This window comes from Neurospora crassa, linkage group V (genome assembly GCF_000182925.2).
Source record: "Neurospora crassa OR74A linkage group V, whole genome shotgun sequence".
NCBI lineage: Eukaryota > Fungi > Ascomycota > Sordariomycetes > Sordariales > Sordariaceae > Neurospora > Neurospora crassa.
In genome coordinates this window covers 4,723,952-4,734,041 of record NC_026505.1, presented here as the reverse complement: position 1 = coordinate 4,734,041, position 10,090 = coordinate 4,723,952, and the positions used below count along the sequence as shown (strand labels likewise).

The 10,090-nt window shown below is 49.1% G+C and overlaps 4 protein-coding genes across 4 annotated transcripts; 3 read left to right on the top strand and 1 right to left on the bottom strand.

Annotated features, from left to right (window-relative positions):
• Positions 1–107: 107 nt before the first annotated feature.
• NCU10220 (POS9-activating factor FAP7) lies at positions 108–1,479 on the top strand. Its single transcript, XM_001728478.2, has 4 exons — positions 108–337; positions 403–636; positions 765–910; positions 1,078–1,479. Exons 2-4 carry the CDS (start codon positions 451–453, stop codon positions 1,271–1,273), a joined length of 528 nt encoding a protein of 175 aa, XP_001728530.2. The 5' UTR covers positions 108–337; positions 403–450; the 3' UTR covers positions 1,274–1,479.
• Positions 1,480–1,668: 189 nt separating this feature from the next.
• NCU01441 (inosine triphosphate pyrophosphatase) lies at positions 1,669–3,095 on the top strand. Its single transcript, XM_950870.2, has 5 exons — positions 1,669–1,991; positions 2,128–2,201; positions 2,284–2,465; positions 2,562–2,595; positions 2,698–3,095. The coding sequence occupies exons 1-5, from the start codon at positions 1,806–1,808 to the stop codon at positions 2,795–2,797; spliced, it is 576 nt and encodes a 191-aa protein (XP_955963.1). The 5' UTR covers positions 1,669–1,805; the 3' UTR covers positions 2,798–3,095.
• On the bottom strand, positions 2,525–5,527 carry NCU01442 (DUF1671 domain-containing protein). The gene is made up of 7 exons (XM_950871.3): positions 5,049–5,527; positions 4,352–4,981; positions 4,195–4,285; positions 4,029–4,133; positions 3,728–3,971; positions 3,222–3,623; positions 2,525–3,145 (listed from the first exon to the last, which is right to left on the bottom strand). The coding sequence occupies exons 1-7, from the start codon at positions 5,136–5,138 to the stop codon at positions 3,115–3,117; spliced, it is 1,593 nt and encodes a 530-aa protein (XP_955964.3). The 5' UTR covers positions 5,139–5,527; the 3' UTR covers positions 2,525–3,114.
• A 3,046-nt stretch (positions 5,528–8,573) lies between these two features.
• NCU17018 (hypothetical protein) lies at positions 8,574–10,036 on the top strand. Its single transcript, XM_011396541.1, has one exon. The coding sequence runs from the start codon at positions 9,087–9,089 to the stop codon at positions 9,720–9,722; it is 636 nt and encodes a 211-aa protein (XP_011394843.1). The 5' UTR covers positions 8,574–9,086; the 3' UTR covers positions 9,723–10,036.
• The last annotated feature ends 54 nt before the right edge of the window (positions 10,037–10,090 follow it).

Sequence of the window (10,090 nt, the reverse complement as noted above, 5' to 3'; positions counted from 1 at the left end):
ATAAAGCAGGGTGGTTGACAGTAGCAGAGAGCAGTGCCACTACATGTTAATTCGCACATGGTTGAGACGGCCCAGAAAAAAAAAATCTTGCAGTTGCATGCCGCGAGTCTGGCCCCCTCGTCACTTGTCCATCACTATCCGCCGTTCGAGAAAACGAAACACTGGACTGAAGCCTCGATAAAGGACCCCACTATATTTTCAAAGTTATTACACCAAAAGATAGTGGTGAGAAAGATCATTAAGCCTGGTCTCGAACTCATATACACCCACATCTACACATACACACACACACACACATCCATAAACTTGATCTCACGCAACTCACATCTCAGCACCGGTGCGTATATATAACAGTCCGGATTACCGAAAATGAACAGATGTCGAGACTGACCAAAAAAGAAGAAGAAAAAGACAGAGAGACAAACAAAGCAGACAAAAAAAAAAATCACAATGTCTCGCACACTCCCCAATATCATCATCACCGGTACTCCCGGCGTCGGCAAGACCTCCCACTGCGAGCTCCTGGCCGAGCGCACGGGGCTCAAGCACCTGTCCGTCAACGACGTGGTCAAATCCAAGGAGTGCCATGAGGGGTGGGATGAGGAGTACCAGAGTTGGATCGTTGATGAGGATAAGGTGAGCTCTTCTCCAGTTCTTCTTCTCCATTGGGGTGGGGGGGGCAAAGGGAAATTATTTGATCGTGTGCGCAAGAAGAAGAATCAAGGGGCTGACTGTGCGACCGTAATTCGAAAAAAAATCAAAAGCTCCTCGACGCCATTGAAGACGAAGTCAAGCAGGGCGGTTGCATAATAGACTGGCACGCTTGCGACTTGTTCCCCAAGAGCTGGATTGATTTGGTGGTGGTTTTGAGAGTTGAGAGTTCAGTGTTGTATGATCGGTTGACCGAGAGGTATGTTTGTTTGTATTTTTTTTTTATTTTTTTTTCACTTTTTCCTTTCCCTTTCCTTTCCCCCCCCCCCCCCCCCCCCCTTTTGCCCTTTGCTTTTCCTTTGTTAGTACTTGATTTGCTTTTACCACAGATCGATGCGTAAAGCATAAACTGACACACGCACACAGAAAATACCCCGAGCTCAAGCTTCAGGAAAACCTCGACTCGGAGATCATGGAGGTTCTCTTGCAGGAGGCCCGCGACTCATACGACGAGGAGATTGTTGTCGAGTTGCAGAGCAACGATGCCGAGCAGATGGATGAAAACGTGGATCGGATCGAGGCTTGGTTTAAGCAGTGGAAGGAGAACAACAGCTCTGCATAAGGGCTGATGTTGAGTTTCGGGGTAGAAAAGATGAGTAATGGCAATGGGGGCAATGTAAAAAAGGGAAAAGTGGTCTTGATACCCGGATTCGATGTGATCTTTTTGCAAGAATAGGGCGGCAGTATATACAAAAAGGAGGTGTAAAAGCGGCGTAATCTACGTAAGGTTCACGAAAACTCACAAAAACGCATATGAATCAGAAAGAGTCTTTCCATTGTTTCCAGTGATTACTTTGTTTGGTTTTGCATTGTTTCCATTGCTGGTCGTCACCTGGAGACTCGCCCCCACCAAATGATACAAATGCAACAAACGAGGATTTCATTCACGTTTTGCCTGCTACCCCAGCACCTCGTATTTTTCCAAAACTGTATTTTACGACCATCACTGTGTAACATCGATAACGGACCAAACGATCACCGGCCTGACTCTTACTCCGAAGAGGTGCTGTACTTATCCATACTCTCCCTCCTTAGGTCTCACTCTCTGACTTTCACAACTTAACCTTACCACCAGGTCAGAAAACACCGTCAAAATGTCTGCCCCTTCACAAGCCCGCCACATCGTCAACTTCATCACCGGCAATGCCAACAAGCTCGGTGAAGTCAAGGCGATCCTCGAGCCCGCCATCCAGGTCGAGAACCAGGCGCTTGATCTGCTCGAGATCCAGGGCACCTTGGAGGAAGTCACGTTGGATAAGTGCCGGAGGGCTGCTGATTTGGTGAGTTCCGGTTCTTTGATCATTGGCTGTTCTTCTGGGGAAAATAATATTGCTTGAATTACCATATGCCTGCAATAGGCGATGTCAAACATGGGAAGGATGTTTACTAATGCCACATACGTTATAAACCATATAGGTCCAAGGCCCCGTTCTCGTCGAAGATACCTGCCTCTGCTTCAACGCTTTGAAGGGTCTTCCTGGTCCTTATATGTGTGTTTTCCCGCACACCCATTCCTCTCCTTGTACTGCCACCAAACCACTTTTACTCACATCTCTCTTTCACATACAACAGCAAATGGTTCATGAACTCCCTCGGCCATGAAGGCCTCAACAACCTCCTAGCCGCTTACGAGGATAAGTCGGCTAAGGCCGTCTGCACCTTTGGCTACTCTGCTGGTCCCGGCCACGAGCCCATTCTCTTCCAGGGCATCACCGACGGCAAAATCGTTCCTCCGAGGGGTCCTCCTAACTTCGGTATGTTCAGCCTGCGCCTACCCAATAACCTACCTGTCCGTCAAAATGGAATGAAAGAAAGAAAGCAACATGTTTATTGACTTGACAAACCCACAGGCTGGGACGCCATCTTCGAGTATGAAGGCCAGACGTAAGTTCCACCTTCCATGTCATAAACTGTTCCCACCTTCGTTCATCCACACAACTCGAAAGCTATTTGACTAATGTAATACTTAAACTACAACCTCTGTAGATATGCCGAGATGGATAAGGCGGAAAAGAACAAGATTTCCCACCGCGCCAAGGCTCTGGCCAAGTTGCAGGAGTGGTTTGCTAAGGAGATGACCGCTTGAATATTTTTTCTCAAGTGAGGAACAAATTAAAACAGCAATATTCCTGAAAGACGAAACAAGAGCAGCGCCGTTGTGATGAAAAGACAAAGCTGTGGCCACAAGGCCATGATACCCAAAACGATCTGGAAACAGGAACAGAAAAATAAAGAAAAGAAAAAAAAAAACGCCGCTTGAAATGCAGTACCAGAAAACAAGAGAATTGCAGTTCGCTATATCGAAGTTGAGGATGGATAGCGATATGAATGAAGATCGCAACACACCATGTACGACATGTCCCTATGTGTCCATATGAAGCCGTCTTGTCCGTGCATGGCGTTCTATGCATTCATCTCCGGACGCGGCCTCAACCTATTTTTCATATCAGCCAGCCGCTTCCGGACTTCCACTATATGCAAACCCATCAGACTTGGAGAAGCACACGTACCTAATGACTTCAAACTCCCTAAACCTTCCCAGATACTTACTCCCGCGTCGGTAAGGATTAAGCGCCATGTTCGCCGCAAGGGGGTGTAGGTGATGGTGGACATGCACATCCCGGCCGACGTGTTTAGTGATATTCGACGCATCGTGAAACATGGGGTCGAAAACAATCAGGTTCCGCGCATCCGACTTATCGTACTCCAGCCCGATGATCGTCATCGAGTGGCCCGCGTGCTGGAAGTATATTGGCGGTAGGTCCGTCTGCCAGACCTTCTTAATCTGCTGAGTGGTAAGAGCTGTATCTTCGGGGACAGAGATGCCCGTTTGGAAGTACCGCTCGACCATGTCTAGTAGGTCTTTTTCGGAGTGGCCGGGCTCGGGGTTTTTGAAGGCTTGGACGTCGAAACTAGAAGAAGGGGGTGGGTGTCAGTTTCCTGTGCTGGAGGCAGAAGATAGAGGGAGAGAGAGAGAGAGATGAGGTGAATAGATGGATATGAAGGGCTTGCGCACGGAATTTGCAACAATCGGAACATGGCCATCGCCTCAGGCGTCCCAATGTACTTTCTGGTACCGCGGATGCCGCCTGTTTCAACCCTTCCTTGAGCGTTGATCCCGTGGTCCCATGCAGTTTCGATCATTTCTTGGATATTAAAGATCGTGGGGATCCCCTCGCAGAAATGTTGGTAGCCTGGGTATTTGGTACCGATGATGTACGAAGACAACATTTGGATATTGCGATAACCACAGAAACCGCCTTCACATGTTTGTTAGATGACATAACTCCTCAATTTCGGAACGGGGCAAAACTGACCTTCTCTCTTAAGTTTCGACACATGATTTGTGCTCGGGTGACACAAAAAGGCATGTCTTGTGGAAGAACATTGCTCGAACAGCTGTGCCAAGACCGGAATAATGCCTTGATTATTAGTTAGCGATGCTCATGAAAAATCCCCTCCATTATCCAGTTTGTGAACTACCTTCAGCTTTCACATAAAGTCCCTTCTCCAGGTGCTTGACAAGCCAATCTGGCATCTGCTCCTCGTGTGCGTACTTGCCGAGCTGCGCTTTCTGTATATACGGCTTTAGTTCAACGCTTCACCACTGACAGTTCCCGCTAAACAATTGAAGACGTACACCAAGTCGGGTTCCTCGCATAACTTTGGCAGTTCCCTCCGAGGCTCGTTCAGCCAGTCGTTCCGATACCTTCTCTTTATGGCGCTTCTTTGGAGGCTTTGGAGACATCGAGGGCGCATCAGAGGAGCGACGGGGGTGATGAATTCCGAAAAAGGCCCGCCATATCGATTTGCTCTTGTTACTGTCTCTATTCCTGTCGCTGTGATGGTCGTCCTTGCGCTCCCCACGGCGGTGACCTTCAGTCTCGCCGCGGTGGGCTTTCGAAGAAGAAGAAGTAGTACTAGGTCTAGGTGAAGAGCTTGAAGAATGGGAGGGAGGAGTGCGTGTCGACGTTGTTGGCCTCCTTGCCGGCGGAGACTGAACTTTTGGGGATGGAGATGGAGCGGAAGGGGTGATGATGGGACTGCCAGTCTCAGTTTCGGAAGAAGCGCTGCCACCTTGCTCTGCGGCATGGAGTTCTAGGTGATAGCCCAGGTCGGCTGCGAGCAGGACTTCCCCGCAGTCTTTTGCCGGACATTCGATATAATGAGGGTCTTCTTCTTTTTCAGGAATGTGACCGCCCTTGGCCTCTGCAGGCTTATCAGCGACGACAAAGGGAGATTCTCCCTCGGCATGGTTTGTCTCCAAGTGCTAGCGTTGAAGTCAATCAGTTAACGGGCTCACCCCCAAACAATGCGGCCCGGAAGGGGAAACACACTAGCATGATGGCGTATTCGTCCGTCGTTGTCGATTCCCAGTTGCAAAAGGGACAAACCATGCCGCCTTTGTTTTCCTCTGAGGCTCCCATCTTCAACTGTTTCAGATTAGCATAGAACGAACTGTTAGTGAGATGTAGGTCTCTTTGTTCTGAGATTGTAACCCAATTCGGATTCCCTCCGAATAACAAAGAGACTTTGAAGTGGCAGCGCGGCAAGCGGCAAGCGGGATGGCTGGTGAGTTAACGAATGTTGCTAACACGTAGCTAGAAATGGAAATGAAGCCGGGAGGATGGATTTTCGGTGAACGAGCCGGCGAGACGTGTCTAATGATTCAGCTCAGCTGTGGAAGCTAATCGCTTTCGGTGAGCAGCTTGTCTTGAGCATTTATCTTTTTATTCTTTTTTTATTCCCCTCAAAACGAGTTGTACGAGGACTCTCCAAACCCTTTGCCGACCGGTATCATCAAGACAAGTTCAGGCGCAAATGACACATAGCGAGACCCGTCTCACGGAAGGAGTTTGTTACTTAAATTCGTTTGGTCGCTGGGACGACACCATGATGGCTCACATGCCCTAAACACGGCAGCAAAGGCATCAACGACTGGCGAGCAACCCCCTGGAAGAACCACTCAGCTTGTTGGATTGGTTTGTTTGCTGGTAGCCATTGCCCATTGTAGTTTGGGGGCTGAACTTTGTCCAGGGAAACCGCACTCGGGCTATGCGATTGAAGGAAACTGTGCGTCAAAACAAGAAGTTGCAACAAAGAGAGGGTTAAAGCCATCCGAACGCCACTAGCTTTAGTCATTTCCCCTCGTGTTCAACACCGTCAGGACGAATTGACGAGGAAGTGGTTGAGGAAGGAGCAAAAGAGCGAAATTTGAACATGAATCAATGAGGTTGAAGCTGATTATGTGTAGGCATGTAACGAAGTGCTGTGGGAACTATAGCAGAACATATGTATGCAGTGGTAAGGCATGTATGTGTGTTGTTGTGGTAACATTCCACTTGATACCCAGACGTGAGGTTGGCCCCTTTTAGTGTTACCTCTAGCGATGCTCCTCTTAAGCGAATGTTAGTACAGGTAGCAACCATTATACACGACACCTCGTAGCACACACACTTCAGGGACTGTTTGCCCGTCACGGTGTCCCCTCGCTACGCCTGGGCTTGCATCCCCGAAAAGTGTCAGCTAAATGACAATAGGGTAATCATTATTCAGCTTCACATCTTTAGCCCCAAGCAGCCATCCAAATCCATCTCAGGCCACGATCAAGTGAACGATTAAATGATTACTGAACTAATCGCCCACCCAACAACTTCACTACCTAGAGGTATCTACATAGTAACGACCTAGGTGCTTGGCGCGCGCATGTCTCGACAACTGAGATGATGTCATGGCTCATTTTCGGATTCCAATTTGGCAGTCATGGCGAACTGGCGGACATTGAGCTCACCAACGCAGGATATTCGATCCCGATTTTTCAAAGTTTGAAACGTCGCTGCCTGGCTTAAACCTTCTTTTCCTTGGGGGCTGTTGCATTCTACTCCATTTTTACTGGTGCGGTGCTAGCAAGGGCTCCCGCGCTCGATAAACTTCCCGAAGACCGAGCAATGAAGGGGATCGAGTAACACTCACTCATCACTTGCCTTCAACGCCGCGCGGGTTGGCTGGCTGGTAACAAAAAGAAGCCGCCCTCAGCCATACGAAAAATCATCTCCATTTCTCCGTGTCATCGTCATATACCTCAGACATAAGCGGCATCTACACATGCTTGAGAACAGTCAGCCACGTCCGCCGTCCGGATATGTCCGTCCTCTCTGTCTCATAGAGTAGGCATACCCGAACACGAGGGAGTCATGATGTAGGTAAAGTTCAGTCATGCCGAATGCAGACCGCTAAGTCGGATTCGCCCCCCTTGTCTTCTATGGGAGCAGTTGCTGATGGTGTCGAAGTAGTTGTCGTTCCTGACCCCGGCCAAGTGGTTCAAAGGGTAGATGTCATGCAGAGACGGGTCCCACGGGTCCCTCAGCCCTATGACAGCCTCGTGTTCCCGATCCCGGCCGCGGGGGCTGCAACCGGCTTGGTCTGGATGCGCGCCCTTACACTGACATATTTGGGTATCCGAGTATCTGGTCTCTCGTCTCTTGAAACTTTACTGCCTAACTATGTGACGATGGTGGCTATCTGTGAATCATGTTGCTTACTCTCTTAATGGTATTAGACCACACCGTTTTTTTCCGTGGAAGATTCGAGGCTGTGGTTGAACATGAATGTCATGTTGGATGGATCGTGAACATGGCAAGTGGATGATGGCCTCGTAGGGTAATTGGATCCTTGTTCTATGAGTGCGGAAAGGAGGGCGGCAGATTTGGGTAGGCTAGAGATCTCACTCTGGTTCTGTTGATGAACCAGAGGAGATACTAGAGCAAGTCACGCATAGGGTCTACATGGTGCAGTAAATAACAAGCTCATTTACTGTACAGAAATGGCCATCATACTGCCATCAAGTGGCAGAGTAACGTGTTACTCTTCATAGTTGCTCCGCCTTGCTACGTTGACACAAAACTTTGACAATGGTCCAACTCAACGACATTCACCAAGGTTGGCACCCAAGCCTAGACTATACTATGCATAAATTGAAATGGCAACGTAGTCCGAAGGTACTTGTAGGTTCTCTATTCGACACGTCGAGGAAAGAAGTGTGGAAGAATCTGGAAGAAAACTCGATGATGCTCGAAGTCTATAGTAGCTGTGAACTTGCGGAGTACCTGGAGCCCGCACACATCACATAACCGCCACCTCAGTAATTACTGACGATATGAACACAGTCAAGTGCGGTCTACTCTATCTGTCCAGCACAAACGGCCCAAGCGATGTTGTGAGTTTGTGATGCAATCTTCATCGGTCGAGTAAGGTATGGCTTGGATTCGTTGATGAAGAGCACTAACAGTGACATATCAAAAATAGCCTATCTGAATAGTGGCATTTCCAAGACACCAGCCAACAGACCTGCAACCTGCATCTGCACAACAAATTATTCATCACCATCATCAAGCGAGACTACAACACTGACTAGTTGCTGACCGTGAATCCTAGTGTTCTTTGTAAATTGTGCCATTCGAAAAGGGATGCGCTCAAGCGAAAGTACCGTACAGTCTCTCGAAATTGACTTTCGGGTAATCAGTTTTTACGAAGGCATGAGTAGGTAGGGTTGAAAGCGAAAAGAAGCAGTATAGTTGAACCCTGCTTATGTCTGCGTAGAAAGTGATTACCTGAAGTCCATTTCGAGAGATTATACGGCATGTCGTGCCAGCTTGTGTGTCGCTGACTAACCCGTTCTCCAGCTTTCGTCCGCACTCTCCGCCGTTCTCACGCCCACGCCTACGCCCATCATCATGGTCGCTTAGCCCCGAAGCATGGCATACGCTGTACGAAGTACCTTTGTGATCTTGTCATTCTGAATCTTGCATCCATCGCCAAAAGAACATAACCACAAATCTTGATGCCTGGAAAAGGGCTGGGCTATGATGCAAATCACGAATCGATTTCAAATTCGGCTTGACCGGGTTATCTTGATGCTCCTGGGGATATGATGGATCTGTTTGCTTAAAGAGAAAGCAAAGTTTGCAACTTTTCCGAGTCCCGAAATGCTGCAGTTTGTGTTTGTGTTTGTTTAAGCAATTCGATTTCGGGTCCTTCCACCGAGCAGCCATCCAAAACACCCTTACCCTTGCCAAGACCCTGCCAAGCCATACGCCAAGCCGGGAAAAACTGGTGCAGAAGCTGTACAGAAGCCGTCACGGGGCTGTCTCCATTAAATAAATGTCCGAATCTCAGCGCCAGCAGGAGCCAGCACAGGCCACACAGCAACCCCTGAAACGTACATTTCACGGTATGTGTAAACAATTCTAAACCCCACCCCAGGGCCATCATGCATAGTCTTCTAACCATCGAGAACGCTTGAGCCAGGTTGTTTGACATGTCGAAAGAGAAAAGTCCGGTGCAAAGGAGGCGATCCCTGCCAAAACTGCGCTCGTATGAACATTACCTGCCACAGTTCGTTTGACACCAACCTTCGCATCCGCGTGTCAACACCGACAGGTCAGAGGGATGTAGACGTAGGGGCCACATCCAGCCGGTCGTCCAGACCAACGGCTCCAAACCAACAGCAGTCCCCGCCCCAGCACCAGCACCAATACCAACACCAGCAGCAGCAACCAGCCCAATATCAACCAGAGCCCATGCCGGCATTTATGACCTTTGACGGACATAGCCAGTCCTTCCTCTCCGAAGACCCCAACCACTTTGCCGGGTATCCCACGTCTGCGACCATCGGTGGACCGTCCACTTCATACGCTCCGGTCCCCCCGGTGACCAATGTAAACTTTGACATGGCATCGGCATCGGCATCGATTGCCAATTCGAGTACCACCGGGGTTCCGGATATGACCCAGCTCCAGTATCAGCAGTATCCGGATGCTGCCGCTTGGGAATATGACTACCCTTATGACCCGAACGACCCCAACAACCTTGGCTATGACTATGATGCCGCGATGGACATGAGCATGCAAGCTTTCCTACCCGACGACATGCAACATAGTCATCAGGATGCTGGTGGGTGGTACGAATATCCGGCGCAGGGACCGTCGGGCCAGCAGCAGAATTGGCGGTAATGTGGGCGCTCTTCTGAATGGACTGGTTCTCTGGTTGATCCCCGAGGACCAGTTTCGAACCTGATGTTCTGACTTGGAAAATAACAACTCGCTGGCTGGTTCACTTGCATGAGCTAGGCCTTTTGGACTGGCTCTTTGGCTTTGATACTGTTTGGTCGATAGAGATCCTAGAATGGGGGAACACAGGGAGTATACTCAATAGAAGCGTGCAGACAACAAAAAGGCAGGTGAGCGACAGCGATGCGAGAATGATTACATAGATGAGAGATGAGATACATGAGACCGCAAAGGGAAAACCGGACGAAAGCAATGCGGAGTATATGAAGGGAAAGATTTAGGGACATGTATTGTTAATGGATAATGATAAA

Coding starts and splice junctions, on each gene's coding strand:
- NCU10220 (XM_001728478.2), top strand. CDS start 451: ATGTCTCGCACACTCCCCAATATCATCATCACCGGTACTCCCGGCGTC. Junction 637..764: donor GGATCGTTGATGAGGATAAG/GTGAGCTCTTCT, acceptor AAAAATCAAAAG/CTCCTCGACGCCATTGAAGA. Junction 911..1,077: donor TATGATCGGTTGACCGAGAG/GTATGTTTGTTT, acceptor ACACGCACACAG/AAAATACCCCGAGCTCAAGC.
- NCU01441 (XM_950870.2), top strand. CDS start 1,806: ATGTCTGCCCCTTCACAAGCCCGCCACATCGTCAACTTCATCACCGGC. Junction 2,202..2,283: donor GGTCTTCCTGGTCCTTATAT/GTGTGTTTTCCC, acceptor CACATACAACAG/CAAATGGTTCATGAACTCCC. Junction 2,466..2,561: donor GAGGGGTCCTCCTAACTTCG/GTATGTTCAGCC, acceptor ACAAACCCACAG/GCTGGGACGCCATCTTCGAG.
- NCU01442 (XM_950871.3), bottom strand. CDS start 5,138: ATGGGAGCCTCAGAGGAAAACAAAGGCGGCATGGTTTGTCCCTTTTGC. Junction 4,982..5,048: donor ACGAATACGCCATCATGCTA/GTGTGTTTCCCC, acceptor CTTCAACGCTAG/CACTTGGAGACAAACCATGC. Junction 4,134..4,194: donor ACTTTATGTGAAAGCTGAAG/GTAGTTCACAAA, acceptor CTAATAATCAAG/GCATTATTCCGGTCTTGGCA.
- NCU17018 (XM_011396541.1), top strand. CDS start 9,087: ATGAACATTACCTGCCACAGTTCGTTTGACACCAACCTTCGCATCCGC.